At 51.3% G+C, this 22,177-nt stretch overlaps 6 protein-coding genes and 1 non-coding gene across 8 annotated transcripts; 3 read left to right on the top strand and 4 right to left on the bottom strand.

Annotated features, from left to right (window-relative positions):
• Positions 1 to 2: 2 nt before the first annotated feature.
• Positions 3 to 1,545, bottom strand: NCU09089. 2 transcript variants are annotated; one of them, XM_011394928.1, is made up of 5 exons: positions 1,523 to 1,542; positions 1,397 to 1,448; positions 1,287 to 1,300; positions 938 to 1,068; positions 53 to 820 (listed from the first exon to the last, which is right to left on the bottom strand). In XM_011394928.1, exons 2-5 carry the CDS (start codon positions 1,414 to 1,416, stop codon positions 797 to 799), a joined length of 189 nt encoding a protein of 62 aa, XP_011393230.1. In that variant the 5' UTR covers positions 1,417 to 1,448; positions 1,523 to 1,542; the 3' UTR covers positions 53 to 796. The 2 variants fall into 2 exon arrangements, with proteins under 2 accessions (XP_011393231.1, XP_011393230.1); XM_011394929.1 differs by having other exon boundaries at positions 3 to 820; positions 1,397 to 1,545.
• A 279-nt stretch (positions 1,546 to 1,824) lies between these two features.
• On the top strand, positions 1,825 to 3,976 carry NCU09088 (hypothetical protein). The gene has a single exon (XM_959812.2). It carries the CDS (start codon positions 2,450 to 2,452, stop codon positions 3,608 to 3,610), a length of 1,161 nt encoding a protein of 386 aa, XP_964905.1. The 5' UTR covers positions 1,825 to 2,449; the 3' UTR covers positions 3,611 to 3,976.
• Positions 3,977 to 4,240: 264 nt separating this feature from the next.
• Positions 4,241 to 7,848, top strand: NCU09087 (hypothetical protein). The gene is made up of 2 exons (XM_959811.2): positions 4,241 to 5,153; positions 5,223 to 7,848. Exons 1-2 carry the CDS (start codon positions 4,680 to 4,682, stop codon positions 7,077 to 7,079), a joined length of 2,331 nt encoding a protein of 776 aa, XP_964904.2. The 5' UTR covers positions 4,241 to 4,679; the 3' UTR covers positions 7,080 to 7,848.
• A 3,145-nt stretch (positions 7,849 to 10,993) lies between these two features.
• On the bottom strand, positions 10,994 to 12,531 carry NCU16318 (hypothetical protein). The gene has a single exon (XM_011395030.1). It carries the CDS (start codon positions 11,753 to 11,755, stop codon positions 11,186 to 11,188), a length of 570 nt encoding a protein of 189 aa, XP_011393332.1. The 5' UTR covers positions 11,756 to 12,531; the 3' UTR covers positions 10,994 to 11,185.
• On the bottom strand, positions 12,087 to 14,615 carry NCU09085 (cyclin; the record flags this gene model as incomplete). The annotated part of the gene is made up of 2 exons (XM_959809.3): positions 13,704 to 14,615; positions 12,087 to 13,645 (listed from the first exon to the last, which is right to left on the bottom strand). The coding sequence occupies exons 1-2, from the start codon at positions 14,161 to 14,163 to the stop codon at positions 12,087 to 12,089; spliced, it is 2,019 nt and encodes a 672-aa protein (XP_964902.2). The 5' UTR covers positions 14,164 to 14,615.
• Positions 14,616 to 16,605: 1,990 nt separating this feature from the next.
• NCU14002 lies at positions 16,606 to 17,271 on the top strand. The gene is made up of 3 exons (XR_897758.1): positions 16,606 to 16,653; positions 16,737 to 16,916; positions 16,978 to 17,271. It is a non-coding gene; the product is annotated as a ncrg69 (non-coding RNA).
• Positions 17,272 to 18,037: 766 nt separating this feature from the next.
• NCU09084 (hypothetical protein) lies at positions 18,038 to 18,800 on the bottom strand (the record flags this gene model as incomplete). Its single annotated transcript, XM_959808.1, has 2 exons — positions 18,038 to 18,117; positions 18,521 to 18,800. 2 exons carry the CDS (start codon positions 18,798 to 18,800, stop codon positions 18,038 to 18,040), a joined length of 360 nt encoding a protein of 119 aa, XP_964901.1.
• Positions 18,801 to 22,177: the final 3,377 nt, after the last annotated feature.

Below are 22,177 nucleotides of genomic sequence, written 5' to 3'. Positions count from 1 at the left end.
AGGGGAGATTCAGTCAGCATCGCAATGACAGTATTTGGTATTCCGAAGTTTCGGCATCTATGTGTGTATATTAGAGCGAAACGACGCTTAGTCGAGAACTGAATCTCGTGGGCTGTTTTCTCTTCGGTTCAATATGTTTGGGTACGAAAGCTACGTCATGGTCGTCCGGGGTTTGGTAGATCCGGAGAACATATTTGCAGTGAATGAGAACCTTGTTGTCTTTTCAATCTTCTTTCATCTTTGATGGGCGAATTGAAAAGGCCAACGTGAGTTGGCTTACCTGTATGTTACAGAGATGATGGAACGAAAACAACGGGCGTACATGCTTATCTTTGACATCCCCATTCAAAGAATCACGAAGAACCGAGAATCATGTGTTGCCTGGAAAATCGCATTTCTGTTTTACGTTTTCTCAGACATTGTTGGCCTTCAAGTAGACTCGCGTCCGTAGACTCAAGTCCACCCATACCACACCCAGAAACACAGCATCCCATCCCAATCACAGACGCCCTGAAAAAAAGTTTGCTTGCTTTTTTTTTTTCGCCCTCATTCCCCGAACCTTAGTCCTGGGAACGCCCTGTTTCCAGGAATCCCAAGAAAAAGATACAAGCACACAGTACAGTCCGCTCCGGTGTTGTCTTGTTGTTTGTTCGTCATCGTCAAAAGTTCGTTCATCGTGGTGACGCGGGGAAAGAAAAGGGTTTGATGGGATTCTTTTAGCTCGCTAACTTTGTCGCCGGAGAGAAGAAAGTTGTCATCGCGACGGAAGCTTCATGGTTTGCGGGTTGTGGGTAATTTAAGAGCCGGGGTTGGGGTTCATCTGTTTTGCCCATCATGTCAGTTTTGTTCCGTTTGCTGATTATATGTCCGCTTTCGAGATTCTCGCGATCCCGAGATCTGTCAGGCTAGACTGCTCTGCCGGTTCGAGTTAACTGACCTTGCGCTTGCCGCCGGTCATGGTGACGTTGACGAAACGGCGAGTGTAAGTGAGTCTCTTCTTGGCGCGGCCCTTGGGAGTCTTCTTCTTCTCCTGCTTCTCGACCTTAGGGGTCTGAGACTTGACCTTGCCTGTATTGCGGATTCGTCAGATTTGGTGTTCTCCTCGGTTGTCAAGATCGGTTTTTTGTCTTCGGTGTTTGGGTGTGGGCAGGGGTCGTATCATTCGAAATCCACGATCTCGTGCTTCGCGATATTGTCGTCTTCATTATTGATGATAATCGGCGGGGTTGTGATGGCGGTGATGATGGTGATGGGACAGCATGAACATCACGGGGAGAGCAACATACCGGCACGGGCCAAACTGTTCAGTCATCGTTAGCATCACTGTTTTTCATTCATCTTCATCATCACATCAACAGATAAACCGGCATGAAGGCTTGCAAACAAAACAACATACCTTCCGTGAACCTTTCCCATTTTCGGTTATTGCGGTGGGCGCGAGAAGACTGCTGTGGTTGTCGAAGTGGTAAGGCCTCTTGCCGTCAAAAGGGGAGCAAAAATCGAGACTGGCAGGAATACTGACCTGGGCGGACTGGATTTAGCGATTAATTGTGGGAGCTGCGGGGCTCGTCATTGGGGCTCAAACCGTGCGCTCTCGCCTCCTCTCCGGCACAGCGATTTTTCGTGGCTCACGTGAGGTGGCGAAGGCGCAGGTTTGCTGTGGCGGGCCATATCTTGGCGTCTTGGCAGTTGGCGGACTCTTATCGTTTTCGTTATCAGCTGAAGGGAAGCAAGCAGGCACATGATTGCGCGTCCTCTTGGGAGAAATATGGGCCCAATTTCTCGGCTGCAGAGAACACTGACAGCCCTGTCATGAGTGGTATTCGTAATCGTGAGTGAGTGTCGTTTTTAAAAGCGTCACATTTCAAACATACTTTCAGCATCTGTTCGTCGGCACGACAAACAGCAAAACGAACTCTGGCATCCGGATTATCGCCAGTCATGTGTACACACATCGACCTCCAGAGGGAGTGTGTTGTACGGCAACAACGGCACGGGCAACACTTATTTGATTCCTCACAGTGACCTGGCAGGGCCTTTGAAGTTTGGAGTGCTGGCGACTCCCACCTCACTTACACCGGCCACCATGCTCAGACCTGACCAGTCACGTCACAGAGCACTTAATAAGCGGGGAATGAAGACGCGGCCCGCAACTAACGGCCCTACGAGGTCGCCCCCCCAAAATCCAGGCCCCCCGAAGTCTATCGGACTGGAGCTTCTCCCGTTTGTTGACCTCCTCTCTTGATATTTCAGTTCGACACCAGGACTTATACCTCAAGAGTAGGTAGAATTGGCTCTTTCTTTAAACTCTTCCCATCTAGACCTATATCCTCCCGGGTATTAGTGCTTCACATCACCGATCCATATAAAGTCGGGACTTACACTGTGAAACCTCGAGCTATCATCGGCGCCCCTTGTTTGGCAGCCACCACCACCAGCATCACCCACCATGAAGCCCATCGCCTTGAGCGCACTCTTCACCGCCGCGGCCGCCGTCGCCGTGCCGGGTGAACATGAGTCCAAGCCATCGCAGCCATCCAGGCCGCGGATTCCAACCTCGTACGAGTCTGCCGTCATGGCGCGGCGCATCCTCGCGCTCACCCCCCTCGGCACTCTGGCCACCATCTTCCCGGCCTCCAACTCCTATTCCATCATAACCGAAGAAGAAAAGAAGAACCCCAAGTTGCAGGAGAACCGACCTGCTGAGGTGGCCGGCATGCCCCACGGTTTGATGGAGTACATTTCCGACTGCGAGTACGCAACCAACGACGTCGGCAACCCGACGCTACTAGCCATCAGCATCGAGACCTCGTTCAAGAACATTGCCGCCGGTAGTAATGTTTCGTTGGCAGTGCAGTGGACCCCTCCTCCACCTCCTCCTCCTCATCATCGTTGGCCTCCTCATGGCCCTCCCCCACATGGGCCCAAGAAGCCTCCTTACCATGGTGGTGATGATGACGACGACGAGGACTACGACCACAAAAAACATACAGATCACAAGGATCACAAAGACGAAAAGCACCATAAAGATAAAAAGCACAAGGACCACAAAAAGAAACGCCCTCATCACCCTCCCCCTCCTCCCCGCCGCCCTTTCTCCCCCGCTGCCCTCCCACGCTTCTCCCTCCTAGGCTACGTTGAAAAGATCGAAGGCGGCGACGACCGCAGCCAGGAAGGTTCCATCGGCGCGCAACTCGCCTCGTGCTTCACCAAGGTCCACCCGGACGCCAAGTGGTGGCTCCCGGGCAACCGGATCCACGAGTCGCACTTTGTCCGGCTGGTGGTGACGCACGTGTACTGGATCGGCGGGTTCGGCGATCGCGCTTATATCGGCTGGATCCCTGTTGATGAGTGGAAGAAGGTGACAAAAGAGGAGTGGGAAGGGATTAGGTTGCCGGGGGAGTGGGAGGAGCACCACGGTGGACCTCATGAACCTCATCATCCTCCGAAGCATGAGAAGCCTGAGGATGACGGTGATGATGAGGGAAGTGGCAGTGATGGCGAGGATGAGGGCGAGAAGCAGCAGCAGCAGCAGGCTGAAAAGGAAAAGGGGTGGGTGGTTGTTCAGGATGGGAAGAATGAAGGTTATGGCGTGGAGGAGGATCTCTAAGATGGGTTGACGCAACTAAACAATTTGGTGAACTGAAAGTACGTTTTTACTACTATAATTGATACCATGCTGGGATGCATGGTAGACGGGCGTGCGTTTTCTTGGATATCATTCTTTTGCTCTGTATCATGCTTCTATCCACGTCAGGCCTTCTGCGTGTACTACCAGCCTGTGCATACCTACCCAACAGCTGGAATAATCATCTTCGAGTTACAATTCTAATGCCGGTTTGTTTGTTAACTTGGTACTTCTGGTCTACTGGGCATGATCCGTCCCGAGTTCTCCTAAACCTCACAGACATAAAGTAAATGGCCAGGTATGGTCCAAAAAGCTAGAAACAAAATTCAATAGACGTATTAAACCTCGGAAAGAGCATATTCAAGGTAAGATCACGCTTTGGTCATGGTACAAAATTGATTAATTTGATATAAAAACATCTTAGGGAGTTGACCCAAGGTCTCGAGCTGACAAACAAACCAGTACTCGACTGCACAGCCACACCGTTTTTCCCTATACATGTTTCTTTGCGATTGGTTCGTCCAATGTGAGACTTTTTCGGCTCGGTTGTTTGGCATCTGGATTACTCACAAACCACGGCTCTCAATCAAGCACAAAAACAAAAGATCAACGGGCAGAAGCAATGTCACTGTGTCACCCTAAGACACTATATCTGATGGATTCCCGCATACGTATGCCACTGTCAGCTGTCAAGCCGCTGCCGCCCTATAGGGGACTCACCATACCGAAGCTGACCACACGGCTCGGTTCCATCCCACAAGATGGAGGGGTGACAGGATGGAACCAAATGTTTCATTGGCGCGTACCAAAAATTGTTGGGCAGAAAGGAAGGAAAGAGAAAGTACCATGTATAACGGTATAATTTCCCGCCGGGCTGCCTATCGTGAGGTCGGATCAATGGGGCTTGAATTCCGCCTAGGAAGGATTAAAGCATGCAAGGATAGACGTGGTTCCGTCGGCGAGTTTTTCCCTCCAAGCATTTCTGGAAGGATTTGGATTCAACCAGCGGTCATCACTGCATGGATAAACGCGAACAGAACAAGAGAACGAAATGATGGCGGACTCAATCGTGATTTCGCCTGAGAGTGTTTCGGGCTTTTCCGCGGAAGCTCAGCAGCCTTTGGTGCCTACCTCTACTCGACGATATGGACTTGGAGAAATGAGCAATGGCGATTGCGATGCTAACCTGGCCGAAGATCCCAAGGCACACAGGCCAATGGAAAGACGAGCAACGGGCAACGGGCGGTTTCCTATCCGTGTCAATGGCGCCAGCGTTAGTTCTTCGTCGACAATAACATCTACGGTTGCCGTGGTTCGCCCCGCGGATTCGAAACCACCGCCCATTCCCCAGAGATCGCACTTCAGGGGCGTATCCCAAAGCCCGTCCTTGGTCAACAAAAAACTGGGATTGATACCCCTTGCCTTACAAAGATCCAAGGGTGCGGGGTCGAGAAGCAGTTCGGTGCCTCCTAGATTCTCTCGAGGTCTGAAGCCAAATGGGACCCATGTGACTCGGACTCAGTTGGTACGGGCTATGTCTTTGGCGGAGGAGGGAAGGCCTGTGGCTAATATTGCTGCCGGGAACACGATTCAGCCGGTCTCTAGGGTATTCATCAGAAGTCAATCTCGTGGAGCAAGTCGAGTTGGAAACAGTCCGGTGTTCACCAACCCTTTCAGACGAGAAAGCGCGACACTTGGAACACCCGCCAGCGTCTGGGAACTGGCAGTCCTTCCGGTGCGCCGAGATGCTTCTCAGAGCCGTGATCCGCTCCGCGAGGTCGCTCGCGGTGTTCTCTACTCGATATCACAAGTCCATTCAGCTGTTCAGAGCATGTCGAATTTTGTCGTCAACCATGGGGCTGGATCCAGCCTCGAAGCCGCCCTTGAGAAAGCCAGTTTCCACTTCCACGAGCTGGAACAAGCTATCCATGCTTTGGATCTCATGACTGGCACACGTGGTGTTGACTGTCCGAATCGATGGTCTCTTCAGCAGGCGCTGTCGAGCCTCGTTAGTGCCTACAGCCAGATATGTGGTGAACTTGGTGGCTATATCGACATGTTCGTGGATATTGGGGATGAGAGGTACCTTCGAACCTTCCTCATGCTTGTGTACCACAGCATCATGGAGCTCCGCGCAACCATGGGATCACCTCCAGCGCCTGACATTGACGCGGCAGCGACGCTTAAACCCCGACGTCGGACACCATGGTCCACAATTCTAACGCCGTTTAGAAGAGGTTCAACGAGGAACCATTCCCCATTATCGTCTTTTGAAAGCCCCAAACCCCCGGGTGGCCTTGAGTCTGCTCGAGGGGGTGTCAACATGCAAGTCAGGACGGACTTACCTTATCCTGGGCCAGGGGGCGCTCCAACACGGGCAATAGCAGTGGCAACGACGGATTCGGCTCCGACTTTCACCTCTGCAAAGAGCACCGGCATCACCACAGCGCCGACATGGGTAGCGAAACTGGATATTCAGCCAATACCAATAACTCCAGAGCCACCTCCCACTGCCACCTCGTTTCCTCTTCCATCTTTCTCCTCGCTCACCCCTTCCTATATGTCTAACAATGCCGCACCAGATCCGACTGATGCGCCGTTCGATGTGCTTTTTTTGAAATTGAAGTCGGCAACCTCCCAGATCCTTCACACCATCCCACCGCTGATCTCCTTGTTCGCGCATTACCATCACCAGGTCCACTCTAGTCCAACACTGAGGGAAGCGGCAAAGGCCTGGACCGTCCTCTTGACCAGTGGCGTCAAAGTGCAGAAACAAACGGAAGCTTTGCGGGAGAGATTGTCCACTTTGAGGGTCGGCGACCCGGCATTGTTCTCCCCTCCATCCAGTGCACGAGGAAATCAGACACGGAGTGGTTCGGGCCACGGATCGGCATCGGTTTCTTTTTGGGATGTATGTGAGGGTTTATACACCACTTGGGCTGATTTTGGGGATCTGTTGAAGACGGTGTTAGTGAAGTCGAAGGCTTTGGCAGCGGAGGGAACGAAAACGAAAACGACAGAGCTCAACTTGACACTTTCACTTGCGCCGGAAACACTCAAACAGCTTGGCAATATATCGCGAGGACTCAAGGACGCAGCCGAATTGAGTGTCATCGTCAGGAGGCAGATACATGTGCAGCAACAGCAGCAGCAGCAGCAGCAGCAGCAAGTTCAGCCCGTCGTGCCGCCTATCACCAAATCACAGGGGCCGGATAAACCTATGGTGCGGATGAGAGAGCGCGACAGAGCACGGGAAAGAAGCATCAGTCCCAGGACAAGAGACATAAGTGGAAGCGCTGTTCGAGCGGGAACGCCGGCGGCGAGAAGGTTGCAGCAAATGCAGATGGAGATGCAATCACTCCCGCCTCTGCCCATGACACCGCAGAGTGCAGCGCTGGGACCGGCGTTTAGGGCTACAAAACCCTCTTCTTTTGGCTCGTTTTCTGGATAGTGGGACATGTCACATCATTCTTGAGGAAGGAGTGACGGGAAGGGATGATGGTGTCGAGTGGGGTGATTCCTTCCATTTTCACTCGTTTCTGTAAGTGCACCTGACTGCAATGGTAACCTCGGTCCTGATGGACGATGGACGTCACTTTTGCACGATATTGTCGGGCAGTTTCCGCCAGATAGAGGGCCTACTTCGCCATACGGGTTATGTTGCGGACCTTTGGGGTACTCAGAGACGTTATTGCTTGTTGCCCCATCGCCACTTGGGACATAGCACGCCGTCTTAGCGTACGATACATCAGTAGTCGTTCAATATTGCATCAGGCCCATGGAAGGTTGGGGGGTTTTTTTTTTTCCTGAAAAGCAACTATGTTGGCGGATACCACAGCGTCACGCTTCCTAAGGCTTGAGCTGGATTATGGTCCGGCTAAGCATTGATCGTCCTGGTCATAGGCTGCATGTAGCAACACAGTGATTTTCCCCTCCATCCCGGAGGAAGAAAGGCAGTGTCTGAATTCGACGTCCTGGAGGACCGTTTCACGTTGAAGGAAGCGATACAATTGGACAGGCCTTTCGTTCTGAAGAAGAGATGGTTCTTGCGGATCTGCCTAAAGCCATCGAAGTAGACGAATACGACGACTCGATTATGTGAACGGCGAGCTAGGCTGGCTTTTCGACATGTTATAAAAGGGTGAAACGGTAGACGAGATCGAAGAATAGTTTTACGAAAGACTGCTAGAGGTGCCTCCCATATTCCCGATATAAGCCAGGTCAATACATCGACCTTTCCACTTCATTATCTACCATACGCATATATTTCCTTTCCACATGACAATGAATTTCTCATTCGTTTTCTCTCCCTCACATCTCGTATTCTGCAGTGCAACTCATTGTAGACTTACAGATACTGCCCTCACCTACAGCGTAATATCTCTAATTGCGATTCAAATATGTTGACAGACAGCTTCTTGGATGCCATCGCCCAAAATATCAGTCACTTATGGAGAAAAAAAGAGAAAACAAAAAGGCCAGACAGGAATTATTAACGCAGCTATAGCTCCATTCACACAAAAAAACACCCAGCTAGATCAGACCGGATCAAACAAAACTGCTTACTGGGCTTCGATTTTCTGCAGACAACAAAGACCTCGTAACGCCCAGGCAACTTTCATCTTAGGCATCGCCTTTGGGTCCCTACTCCCACAGCATCATACCACAACTAAGACCAATCCACACAACCGCCCTCATAATGCTTGACGCCCACCCTCTAGAGACACCTTGTACCTCTCCTCTTTCTGACCTGTTCCACCTACAATCCAATCCTAGTTAGTGTATCTGTGAGCAGGGTACACCCAATATTCCATGAGAAATCCACCCCGATCTATTGCAAAACTTATGTATCAAGGCATTGTCGATCCGCACATGGACATTTCGAACTGGCACTTCGTTATTTTAACTGATCCTATAAGTATAAAAATGACATCTTCAATGTCAAGAACATCGTCCTTAAGATCCACCAAGTCTGATCATGGAACAAAAGGCATGAACTACACACCAAAACACCAAAGGAAGTTAACCCAATATACCTGGCATCAAGCTGACAAACACAAAAACCACGTTTAGACTGTCCACCACCGAACCCCCCCACACATACATACATCTTTGCCCTTCTTTTCACTCCAACTCGGGTATACATGGGTTGAGTACGAAACCAAGCAAGGAAGCCATACTTTACGACTTCCAAGTTTCCACACTAGACGTAGCTAAGATCCAACTCATATCACAGCTAATGTCCATTCCTTGTAGTGTGCATGGCGCAAGTGCATGGAGTAGAGTATCAATGTTCCAGCATATCAAATATCAACCAACAACCTATCTAGGTACCTAGGTAATTGGCACATTGAAACCGTTCCCCAACTAGAGGTATCCATCTACACAACCAGCCAGCCACTTTCCCCTTGGTCAGTCTCTTACTACAGAAAGGAAAGTTCCTCCTGCTCTCTCTGTGTCTCTCTCTCTGCCCATCTCTTCCGGTTATCTTCACTACTCAACTGCAACCCCTTTCAATCAATCACATGCCCATCATCGCTCCGTTTCTTGACAGCTTGAACCTAGACAAGGTGAGAGGGAGTGTGAGACAAGAACAGGCAGGACGGGCACCAGCGTCGTCTTAGAAAGCTGTAGGAATCAAGTACAGCTGATGCCCCCCTCCTAAGCCAGCCATCAACACTCGATAACCCCGAGCACAAAATGTCTGTCTGGGGAGACTATCGAACCGGGATGGGAAGAAGGGTGGTGTTAAGGAATTATTATTATTATTGAAAAAAAAATTTAAACCAAGTAGTCGGTAGTTCCAATCAAGGACAGCTCGAGGAGATGATAAACATCCTGGGAATCTACAAGCCATCGCTGCATTCTCGTCGTACAAACATATCCCCATCGACTGGACAGCTTGTGCATACTAGGGTGGTGGACTCTGTAGTCCCCAGAGCCAGCTACCAGCGACTATAACCAGCAACCGAGCCAGTCCCCTTAGGCACAACCATCGAACGATATCAACAATGACAGGTCGTGTGATGGTAGCAGTATCCTAGTGTCGACAAGACACAGTGGTGTAAGCAAGCAACATGACGTCCCGGCCCTGATTCAATGATTCTAATGACCCTGGAAACCCCAATAATTCCGGCCATCCGGCAGCCAGCCCAGGACGGGTCCATGAAGTTAAATTCCCAGCCTCACCAACCACAGTATCACCACTGACGACGGTCCGACAACAGACAAGTTAAGAAAGGGTCACGGTACGCCAACCGACCCCATTACCATCTTCTTCACCACCAACTGCCAAGGCAAGTATCAACTAACAAGAAACCAACTAAGTGGGTCTCAATCAGGCAGACTAGGTGGCGATCAATAAATCGCAGGGTACTCCGGTCCGGAGGAACTCCTGGCTCATGCGTGCTCGTGTGGACATGTGTACAAGTTTAAAACAGATATCGGAGATGTTCCGACCTCTTCCGGCGTGACTCACTCGGCCACTCACGCACAAGTTTGTGTCTGAATATGGCGTGCTTCTGTAAGTCTCATGTCCTGTCTTGTCTCGCCTCGAGTTCAGGATGGAAGCTCCGTGGCTCCGAACTTTCGGGGACCCTTACATTTCCATCCCGGTAGGCATGACTGGTTCGATGGTTCGTTTGCCCCCTCGAGACGCGAATGAGGGCGGGCTCCTGATGCTCTGAGCAACTGTCAAAGTATAATGAGACAGAAGATGCCACTAGACATGCTAGTGTACAGCACACTATTGGATCGCGAGGATCGTATGAACGATGAACCGAAATGAGGAGGCAAAAACGTTTGGAATCTGAGCCTGTCAGGTCTCACATGCCTCACGAGCCTTCACCCTCGTGCCTGCCTTATCCGTAGGTCAAACCTTCCACATCTTGATTGATCTAAAGTGGAGTGAACGGCCGGCTATGAACGGCTCGAGGGGCCAACCAGTCATACATGGGTGACGGCGACGGTGTGAGTTTGAAGAGTTTTCCCGCTGTGTGCCACAGAACAATAGCACGTGGCGCGAGATCCCAAGAACAAAAAAAAAAAAAGAGTCGGACGGTAACCTCACTTAGGGTTTGCGATCCATCCGTTCCGGTGAGGTTTATTCCATGAGATCCGGATGGCGAACGATGAGTGAGTGAATGAGTGTGTACGTGAGTGAGAACCAAAGTGGATGAGACCCACGAAAGTCTTACGACAATGACAAACGGACAAACAAACTTACCAGTCACTTACCTCACTTGCTTGGCATCATGTCCTCCTCATCGTTCATTGATCGGTCCGTACTGGGATCTCGTGTCGTGTCGTGATTCCCGTTGCGGCTCGGTAGGCCTCTCCGCGTCTTTAGTCTCGTGATCAAGCTCGGCTTGTTCTTATTTGGCTCACATTTCTTTTCTCTCTGGTTGCGAACGGTTGGCGCAGGCACGTAAATGAGGCAGAACGAGCGGGCACGGTGTGCAAAATCTTTGAATCTGTGCAAAAAGGCATGTCAGAACACATTTGTGTTTATTAAGGTGTTCGATTTTGATAAGTTTGCAACTAGACCCATCCGGCTGGTTAAGCAACCGGGTGTGTGTGCTTGTCTGTATAGCTCCATTTTGTTTGCTTGTAAACTAAAACTCGACGATCGACCGATGATACGAAGGTTTCGATGTTCTCGGTGCGTGCGTGTGTGTTTAACGAAGAGACGGACGGAGGAGGTTCGAGAGCGGTTCCAAGGAATGTGTGAAATTCAAGATCCCAAATCTTATTCGTGTGGGTTGCCAAGTATGGCTTCTTAAGCATAGCGAGGGTGTTCAGGAACCTGGCAAGCCATTCGACTTCGTCGGTTTGGTCGTCCGCGAGTGAAAGCCGTTGTCGGATAATCCCAAGCCAAGGTTTCTCTGTTGTGTTTGTTCGTATGCGCTGCCTTTGCGCCCTGCTCCTGGTTGCAGTTGTAAAGATATATGCTCCTCCAGATCCATTATGTTCATAAAGGACGTTCCATGTGCTTGCCTCCCATGCCCTAAATTCGCCAAGCGTCCAGAAGACGCGGATATCATCGTGCCAGATAAACGAAAGGGAAAGAAAAAAAAAGAAAAAAAAAGACTGTAAGCACAACAACCGGATACAACCACCGCTCCTCATCGTACACTAAACTACAACCACCGGTTCGCCAGCGCAAAAAGGTAAAACAAAGCACAAGCCCAACCATCCCAATGCCATTTCCCAGATCCAGGATAATGCATGAAAAAAGTGCTTTTAGCCTGTTCCCTTGGGTGCCCCATCTAAGCCGTCTAGCTTGATGTTTCCAAGGTTGGACTGCAAAACTTAACTCCAGCGCGCCGCCTTCCATTTTTCCCCAAGTGAACATATGGAATTATAAGCTTGTCACGAAGGCAGGTAGTAGATAAAAATGTGCTGCTAGATGCGGACGTGACGTAACGTAAAGGATATTTCGAATGATAATCGCAACTGCTTAGCAAAGAATCCCATCCCACATCCCGGGACCACCGATGCCACCCATGGCAGGATGGAGGGACGAGATTGCAGGCCGAGCGTCTTCCACCGAGAAACAGAGCCGTTTGTAACTCTCCTCGGAGAAGGAGCGGACCGGCATCTGGCGAGATGGTCTCACAGAGTCCATGCCAGAAAGAAGATCGCGAACGTTGTCCTGCAAAGGCTTGTCGGTAGAAGGAGCCCTAGCACGCTTCATTCCCGCTCTAGCCGGAAGATCGCCGCCCTGACGGCGCAAGTCCTGAAGAGCAAGTGCAGCGACCTTGTAATCATTGAGGTTCTGACCCGCTGGATCCATGTAGCAGGACTCGGGCGAAAGTGTCAAGGTGTTGACCCCATAGGTTTCATGAGCCGAAACAATAACTGGCTGAAGACCATACTTCTCACCATCCTGCTTCCCATATTGGTAGCGCGCCTGAGCATCCGTGTCGGACGACGGCGCACTTTCCACGGAAGTAGCGGAGAAAGAAGAAGATCGAGACAGCTGCGACGAATCGGAAATCATGGATTCGGGAGAAGACGCAGTAGAAACGCTGTTGGCAAGAGACGAGCGGCGGGTAAGATAAGGGGGAGATGAAGCCGAAGGCCACCGATCCGAGACCTGAGCAGCCGTTGCGTGCGAAGCCTGATGCATAGCGTATCCCATCGACGAGCCCTTGGCAAGAAGACAAGACACAGCGCTCACTGCAGGAGTACTGGTCATTGCACGCAGCTGAGGGGTGGGACGCGGGCTCGGGAGCAAACCAAGCGCCGGAGCCATGCGGCACTCCGCTTGCACGGCGAAAGGGCTCGGTTCCATAACAGCAGGAGTTGCCATCGGAGCCGGAACCCTAGCGCGGCACTCAGCCTTGCTCTCGAAAGGGGAAGAACGCTCAAACGGAGGCGTATAGAGCGATCTGGCGACAGTCGGCACGACAATAGGCGATCTTTGCTGAAACCAGGAGGCCACTTCCTCGACGTTATCCAACTCTGGAGTCAACTTGCGGACGGCATTCTTGTAGTTGGCGCATTGCTGCTGATAAATCTGCTGGGCTGCAGAACCAGAGCAGGGTGGAAGCGACAGATTGAGCCTGGCCATGCACTCAGTCCACCGCTCATATAAGTGGTCTGGGATGTGCAGCTTCCAGTTGACCGCCAAGAGAAAAGCCATCTCATTTTGGTTGATCTCCTTGACATTGAGGCCAGAGATCTTGCTCCAAGCCTTTGCCGAGTAGTTCCTGTCCTGCAGATACTTGGAAGCCAAAATCAGAGCAGCAAGGAACATGCGGCGCCCACACTGGAGACCCGGGTTCTCGAGGCAATCGCGGGGCTGTTCCATGGTGAAGTCGCAGGCAGGGATGTGGGGCTTGATCAGGATCAAGTAGTACAGTGCGACCGTCAAGGTGGAATAGCTGGAACGCGAGCGCTTGAGCGTCTCCTGGATGAACTGGCGCAGCGAAAGCCCCGGATTCGCTCCGTTGCCGTTGCGAGGGCAGGCCGAGGACAAAGGCCAAATGGCTTCAACGGTCAAGGTGGCTGCATCTAAGAAAGATATTTGAGTATATGTCCATCGCGAAAACCAGTAGTAGATACTCCTTACCGACAACGGTGTCAACGAAGTTAACTTTGCGGTCATCTTGTCTCACTAGAGAGGGCGGATGTCCGGTACGAGAGGTCGCTGAGCGGTTTGTGCGCCGGGGGTTTTGTCTCAAAAGACGGTTGCCCTTGGCCTGTTCAGCACAACTCTTTTGCCAGTGGCTAACATGCTTTACGGACGGTTCACAAAGGCTCTCGACAGAGCTGATGGAAGTTTGCGACAAGTTCGAAAACTGCGTGGGAAAAGAAAAGGTGCGGTAAGATTGTTCAGTGTCGGATGCGCTCGAGCGGGAGTCATCCGAGTCTTGGGACGAAGTAGTGTTGGACGGCACCGAGATTAAAGAAGAAACCGAGAAAAGGGAATCGACGGAGGCGTAGGAGGTTGAGGTAGTAGTGGGATATGAGGCGTTTCGAAGAAGCGAGCTGCAGCGGGGGTGCACGCGACGTTCGCTGCTGAAATTCATGGTGCACTTATGGTGGTTGAAAGCAAAACCAAGTACCTCCAGTCGCCGTCTTGTTGTAGTATCGACCGATTAGATCGTTGGGGTATTGAACAGATCGTGAACCTATCGAGATGCAAGCTTCACCAACAAGGCAAAACAAAGTATGTCGAAGAGTAGAGAGAATATCCTAGAGCAGCAAAGCGCAGGATCTCAAGGTTCTACGATGGAAGAACGGACCGGAAGATACGACAGAGACGGCGACTGGAGTAGTGTGTTTAAGCGCAAGATGCATCGTTTCGTGGATGATTTCGCCGAGGTTGAAGGGGGGCGAAAGGGGGGTGCTTATGGTAGGCTTAGTATGCTACCATATGCGCAACTCGGAATGGTGTTATCGAGAGTACAATATCGTCTCGAGGTAGTTATGATTCGTTGAAGGCTTTGTCGTCGTTAAAGGCGTGGAGACGGTTGAAGATGTTCGAGTCGGAAAAGGCAAGGAGTGTTGTTGTTTTTGTGGTAGTGGTAGTGGTGGTGGTATTGGTAGTTGCGGCTAGCGTGTGTGATGAGGTGGTTGCGATGCGATGGTGATGTCGGTGTGGGTTGGTGATGGTGACGCCGTGCAGACTGGATATGCAAGGTACAGACTGAGAAGCTGGCTCGGTGTGGGGAGGCAGACGACGTGTCTGGCCGGCTTGTTTTAAAAGGCGTGGACGGCGATGTGTGGTGGTGACGATGCACCCCCCGTTGTCGGATGGGAGTAGGCGGGAAGGGGTGACTCTTCGCGGGCGCGTGTCCTTATCCTTCTGGGATCGGGGCGGCGAACAGCAAAAAGACTCGGCCAGCTGCCTGCGGGCACTGTGAGTGACTTGGACTTGGACTGCGATAGAGACCTGATGGGCGGGTCCCGTCTTGTTGGTCTCGCGCTGGACCGCTGACACTGCTGGGCCTGATGGGGACCTGATTGGAACCGGATGGGGGGCGACCCTGGTCTGCCGTGCCCGGGCAGTCTCCTCTTGCTGATGATGACTCTTCTTCCCTTTTTCGCACGCGCTGGCTTGGGTGGCGAGGGAGCCCTAGCAACCTAACCTAACAGAAGGGAATTGATTCGATTAATTCTCTCTGCCGCCGGAAGACAATTACAGCGGATCGGAGATTTGTTAAGGAGGGTAACAGGTGGCTGCAACTGGCAGGGCGTTCACCTGGTGCAATGTGCGATGTGGATGAGGGAAGGGATGTTAGGTCTTTTTGTGGGTGGTGACTGGTGCGTGTGCTAACACTTTTTTTTCGGCTTCCTTCACAGCGCACTTTCAGTGGTGTGACCAAGCGTCCCAAGACGGAAGCCTGAAAATGGATCTCGTTTGGCTGTTTTCAGTATGGAGTGTAGGCTCGATTGTGGCGAGTGGGCAATTGACGTTGCGGTGAGTAATAATGAGGCAGTGATTGTCTTGATGGAGCAGGTGAAGAAAAAGAACCTGTTTGCCTCTGCCGTGCTTCTTTGTCGTATGGGCAGGTGAGGTGGTGTTGTGTGCTAAGGAGTGAGTCTTCTCGCCGTCTTCAGCAGAGGGAAGCGAGTCGCTAAATCTACCGATTCGGTCTGGTGATGAATGCGAGAATAGGCAGTTGTCGTGTTGTGGTGTGTCTCTTGTTGAAAACCCTGACGATCTATGACTGACTGGCCTGGGCTCTTCCACTTGTTTGGTCCTTGTTGATTTTCCTTTTGTCGCAGGGTCCAGCGAATGCCGCACAGAAAAGGAGAATACGGCTTCAGACACACACCAGGCAGCGACGCACAAATGGGGACGGGGCCTGGGAGAGACTGGGAACAATTGCGAGGGTGGGAAACTTTTTGGTAGATTAAAAAGAGCTTTTGGTTATTTGTTGGCGATGATGGCGGTTGTGACGACGTGGGCGTAAAAGAAAAAGAGGCGTGCAAATACACCAGAATCTATCACGCAGACTACAAATTTGGGGAAAACTTGAGTCGCGATCGTCTTAGATCTTGGAGGAATACATGGCTGCTGTGCTGGTCAGAGAAAAAGGGAGGATTGGGACGGAAGCGTGGGTGTCGATGAGTTTTGAAGGAGGTGACGCTTTGCTGCCACCGGATTTCTGTTCCTTCCCACATCAGACGGGAGCGAGGTCGAGCGGGAGTCGCCGGTACTCGATGGAGTAACAGAAATTGCCGGTGCGTCCGTGGGATTTGGTGCGATTGGGGGATTCCGGCAGTTAGCGGACCGGGTTGGCTTTTTGCGCACTTCTCCCCTTTCTGCCTGTTCGCTCGCTCTGCGTTGACGCAAGGGAATCACCTTCCATGCATACACTAGAGCTACAAAGTGCCTCCACTCCAGGGCAACCGCTGCAAGGTAGGTCGCCTGGTCGCTACCTATCTGATGGTATTTGATATGGGAAGCGGATGGGGCAGGTCCAGCTGAATGAATATCTACACTTTCGATTTCATGATGTGGACTTTTTTCTCATGGAATTTGCTTCACTTCATAAATTGCCCAGGATTTTGTAAGATTCCAAACGCTTCCTTCTTATCATCATCGTTGTGGACGCCATCAGACTCTTATACGCCCCTTCCTTTCTCTCAATAGTTTAAACTCCCTTCGGCCGCCGACACCAGATACTCACTCTTTCACTTAACATTGCGCGACATCACCCAAGTTCCAACTCCAAATCCTGTGCAGCGAGAAAGGAGGGAAGGGTTGCAGGGCCGCAACACCCTGATTGGCCCTCGCACTGCTATTGCTGCAAGTCGGCGGGGGTGCGGTTCTGTACGACTTGCCACTCATTCGCTGGTTTGGCTGGGTCGCTCATTCGGATTCATTCATCCAGAGACACCACAAAGGCATCACGGGCAAGACAGGAAGGTCGAAGCAGAATACCTAGGTATCACCCTTGTCGAGTGGCCCTATCAAGCGGCTTGGGCTGGGGGGAGGGGGGAATGCGGGGCGTAGACTGCATCATCACCATCACCACCACCACTACCACCACCAGATGTCGACGGTCTATGGGATAGTAGGCAGTGAAAGGTTCTATATTGGTGTCTTCCAAGGGCAGTGTTATGTATGTGGATGGTATGTAGACAGTCTCGCTCGAGATTCTCGTGAAGCAGATCGACGACCCATCAAACCATGGATAGTGGTTGCCCTCCTATCCCAACTCCTGGGCTGAGTTTGCAGTGTGACTCAAGCTGCATCCAGCAAGCAACAGCGCCAGTCGAGAAGAACACAGCCATAGCAGCACAGCTGAAGTGGCTCCAGAGTGGTTTATTCCGTCCAGAGTGTGTGTGCGGTTGTACAGGCCCAACAACAGGCAAACCAAGAGGGGTCGCGACACATGTCCATGTCTTGAGGAGTTGCCGTTGCCACAGAGAAAGCAGGCCACCATCATCAGCCGGACGGGAAAAGCGAAGGCAAATCAGAGTCACCGACGGGATTTCCAGACGCTGGTGATGTTGCATGATGTTCACATGGAACTGCGTGTTTGTGAGGCCTGTGAGGCCCACAGAAGAGCTGAACGAACGTTTGGTCGCCTTCTCTTTCCTGCCGCAAGATGTGCAAGTTTTGAGTCAAAGTTTACATCACCACCAGCGCCAGACAGATCTTGTGGATGAAGGTGAACCCTCAACTAGGTGTTGACTGCTGTGAATCACGAGGCACTAACAAGCACTAACAATTACGGATCAGGGTCGTCAATCCAGCTGCCAAGGCCGGGATGCCTACCCCACCAGCCCCTCTTTCTGCCAGGCTTGTCCAATCATGGCCGCTGAAAGAAAGCCAAACCCCGAGCCAGTTCCCGTCTCCACTTGCTTCCACTTTCCTTTGTTCCCTCGAGTGACGCATCGCCAAATTTGGTTAGCATTCTCGGCAGGCCTCTTTCTCAGTTCCTTCCTTCACAGCCGCGCCGCCATGACGATTGCCATGTTTAATTTTATCACAGCAAGCGCAACACAGCCTCTGAAGCATGCAAATCCTCAAGTTCGTGTCAAGTTTTGCAAAGAATCTCCAACTTTTACGGGCGACAGTGTGACTAGGTCAGCATGAGCTAAGTAATTACTACTACCTCGACATGCGTCTCTGTAAATCCAGCAGCTGGTGGCTCTTCGGACCGGTTTCATACTGCAGTGTTGGCACCAAACCCTTCGGGCCAGCTCAAACAACACCGGGAGATTCTGCCACTCTGCAAACCGTTTCGTCACAGACATGCATTTCTGACCTTGATGACTGCACATCTTTGTCGTCGCCAAGTCGCGGTTACGGTCGCGGTCGCGGTTGCGGCTGCGGCTGTACGGCTTCCCCACATGATTTGGGCTTCAATCTTGCGTGTCAGGCCGTGCCAGAGCATCAACGACCGTCAATCCGCAACACCTACTTACCTGGGCAGTGCCCTCTTTGACGCTCCTGCAAATGCCCGCAGTGGTCAGTTGAACACATTGGTTCTGTGAGATCGTGAGTCCAAGGAGCAGCTGGTCGTGGGACGTGCTCGGCCGATTCGCACCACTCCCGCAGACCGTTCGGCCTCGTCTTGGGTGAATCCGAGACACCCGACACGACTGCAACCTCTTGCCCCTCGAGACCAGAACCATGGTTCGTTCCAGCGGTAGGCATGTCAATGACCACAATTCTCCAGGTAATTGGCTGTTTACTGTGAACCATGATGATGAGGAACGCCTAAGCCGCAAGAAGGTCACTGACAATCATGTTGTTCACGGCCAATCCCACTCAAGCCATACTTGATGATTCTGTGTAATCCAATAGGTTCACCATGATCATTCATGGAAATGCGGCCCCGTGGCACGTACATCAAACCTCCAATAAACCGCGAAATGGCGTTACAGACATTGAAAACCATTAGATAACCGCCAGCCTTTTGCTTCGCTTTGGCAAAACTTATCGAGAGAGCAGATGCCAGCACTATCAAGATGAAGACCCTAGACTAATTTCCAGTTGTGATAACTTACAACGCCATGAAATTGGTATCGGAATTCCCCGCGTTGCTCATAGGATGATGATTCCATAGTACACTATCGCTTGCTCACTGTCGCACGGCATTGCCGTCGGGCGCAAAACGTCAGGCCAAGAGCCCCTCAACTTCATGCGTATCGTAGCAGGTAAGACCCCATTCCTAGCATGCCTATATCGCACCCGCGCCGTGGCCGTCGCAAATTGGGTATTCAGTTTCAACCATTCACCAAACACCAAGATGAGTCAACTTTGCGGCCGTCACCTCATCCCGCGATAGGGGAGACAAGACAATCTAGACAATGCACCATAGAGCGATGTCGGACATACCTACATATCAACAATGTGTCACTCGCTATCGAGACCATATCGGGGTACATATTGCGCTAGACTTCTGGACTCCCGAAGAAAATCAACAGCCGATAACAGGTTTCAGAGGGTTTGCACTGACGGATGATGCGATGAGCCTCACGGTTCCAGCTGAGCTTTCAGCTCCATTTATTTCAAGTTCGGAGTCATCAGAGAACCCCGAAAAAGAGGTCTCATGGAAGATTCCAAATGTCCATTTCCGCCAAGTCTTGACACAAGGTCTTACCAACATGGAGTTCTGCTACTGCTGTTTTTTTGTTTTGGTAATTCAAATGGCAATTATCCCGACGCTCTACGGCCAATCAATCTTGAGAAGGGCTGTAGGCCAGAACCGTCTGGGAATTGATCCCTTTGAATTGAAAGAAAAAGTAGAGCGCGACGACAACACCGCCAACATGGAAAAACCACACAATGGAAGAGTCATCGGTCATGTGCTACAATTCGGCCGAAACTCCAGCGGGCGCAATGATGTATGGAATGTAAAGAACAAAGAATCCCGGGGAATTCGGGGAGCTCGGCCATTTTGGCAGGTTGGGGGGACCCAGACTTCGAGAACAAGATCAAAATTACGGGGTACATACGTGTTACAGTTTGTCCAGCAGTCCGGTAATTTAAGCAGCTCGTGGTTTTGAACTTTGGTTTACTGGTTCGTGATAACAGCCATTATCCATGTTTTCGTTGGATTTTGTTTACTCGGTGGAGAACTGGAGCATGTGGCAGCGGCTGTTGCGGTACAATCCAATGCATGGGGAAACTACGGGGAGACAGACGTCCATGGCGGATCCAACGATAAGAACAAGAGGTTCACGATAGGGAATTGTGCGGGTGAATTTACACACAGAACGCCTGGTTACCGACATAGTCGATTTTGTAGACCTGACGAGTATGCTTCGGACCCAACCTGTGGTCATTGAGAGAAGTCTTCCGCATCGGGCCAATTTCTTGACTTGTAAATATGCGCGAAGATCCGACTCGTCGTGAAGTTGGGAGAAAACAAACAAGATTTCTCAAGAGAAACAAAAAAAGCTCAACTTGTGGGCTTTCTTAAATGAATTCCGTGTAGCGGCATTTTTTTACATTTTTGAAGAGATTTGTTCTCGCGTCGTACGGTTATCGAACTTTGCAGCTTTGTTGTCGTCCCATAAAACGGTCATCACGAAGACAAACGGCATTTCCCGCACGGTTGATTAAAGCTCATGAGCTCGACAATGCTATGCATTCCACAAGCCTCACAATCAAACGCTGGAGCGGCTATTACCTAAACAGCCCCGTCGGTGAGCTTACACTACAACTACAACATTTCCTTGGATAGCTGAATACCGCCTCCGTGTCTACCAAGATCTAGCGTGGATCTTCACGGAGATTAGAACCTCCAAGGCTGCCGCCGCTGCCTGCTATAAGCGATCGATATTACCGCTTATTTTGCCTCGGACAACAACTCTTTTAACAATCTGATAACTGCCGAGCCCTCCACAAGGCAACCTGACAAAAAAAAACAGGCATGGCTAGAACTCTCCCATGTTCCGGCCGATACTCGATTGCCTCACTCCCTCCCGTTCGGTCTGTCAAAGTTGCAGCAAGCCCGGGCAGCAGCGGGAGCGCCGGGAGGGGGAGGGGAGGGACAGGCAGAAACCCCACAAACACATTGTAATCTCTAATCATCCTGGGGCTGGCTGGATGGCTGAATGGATGGATGGATGGGAGCCTTTCTCGTCGAGCCCGAGCCTGACGGGAAGAACTTGGAGACTTTGCATCTCCCGAATATGCACATGCACGTCGGACCGCTTCAGCTAAGGTACGCTTCAGGCTACGAAGCATCTGGTTTTCGACCTCCGAGTGGCTGATTAGTGGCGGATTAGTGGGGGCTCACCTCGCCGAGGGCCACAATGGCTACCACTTGGCATATCAAAGCCTTTTTGCCGTCTGAGTGATGAGATTCGCGCATGAAGACACAAAGATTCTGAAGGTGAAGATATGTAGTTCACGTTTACCCGATTGGGGGTTGTCATAGACTCGCAGCCTCAGCTCCCTCGGCCGTATCGAATGGGATACGGAGATACGTACCTCTAGGTACTGGTGTCGGCCACCTCTCCCGGAAGCAATGATGTGGATTTCGTTTTCCAGCTCCAATCCCACCCGAAACCGGAAAAAAATCTCGATACACATTGCTCACCGACAACGAAACATTGTCGATACCGACATTTTCCCAACTCCCCCTACCCTGCAATACCGCTAGTGTAGCTCGCCCAGCTGGCGGCAGCACCACCAACCAAGCAACCACCAGCTTGTTGTACACGTATCGCGGTGTAGACAAGTCACAAGCCCAACAACAAGCTTCAACCAACTTGAAACCTGCCCTAGCCATTATCCCAAGTCCCGAACTAAAGCATGATGACGAATACATACCCCAATTCTAGGCCCGGCTTTTTTACCAGATACCGTCTTCTCGGGACGGAAAACCCAGGACTGGTTCGTAGTGGGTCCCAATCGAAAACCGGGGATATGATGCTGTCCCAAAAGGCCGACTTCACGATCCGTAGTCTCTTCACACAGTCGTGGCTATTTTTTTTACTGATTTGTTCGAGAATTCTCCTCGAAGCATAGTGTAGTATCACCGCTGGCTGACACTCTAGGCAGAGCCAGAAAAGCCGAGAAAGCTGAGCGCTGCCAAAACAAGGCAAGGTTTCCCGAGTCTTTCAGCA

This window comes from Neurospora crassa, linkage group I, assembly GCF_000182925.2.
Source record: "Neurospora crassa OR74A linkage group I, whole genome shotgun sequence".
Taxonomy (NCBI): Eukaryota; Fungi; Ascomycota; class Sordariomycetes; order Sordariales; family Sordariaceae; genus Neurospora; species Neurospora crassa.
The sequence above is the reverse complement of the archived record's forward strand: the minus strand, read 5'-3'. Positions and strand labels throughout refer to the sequence as shown.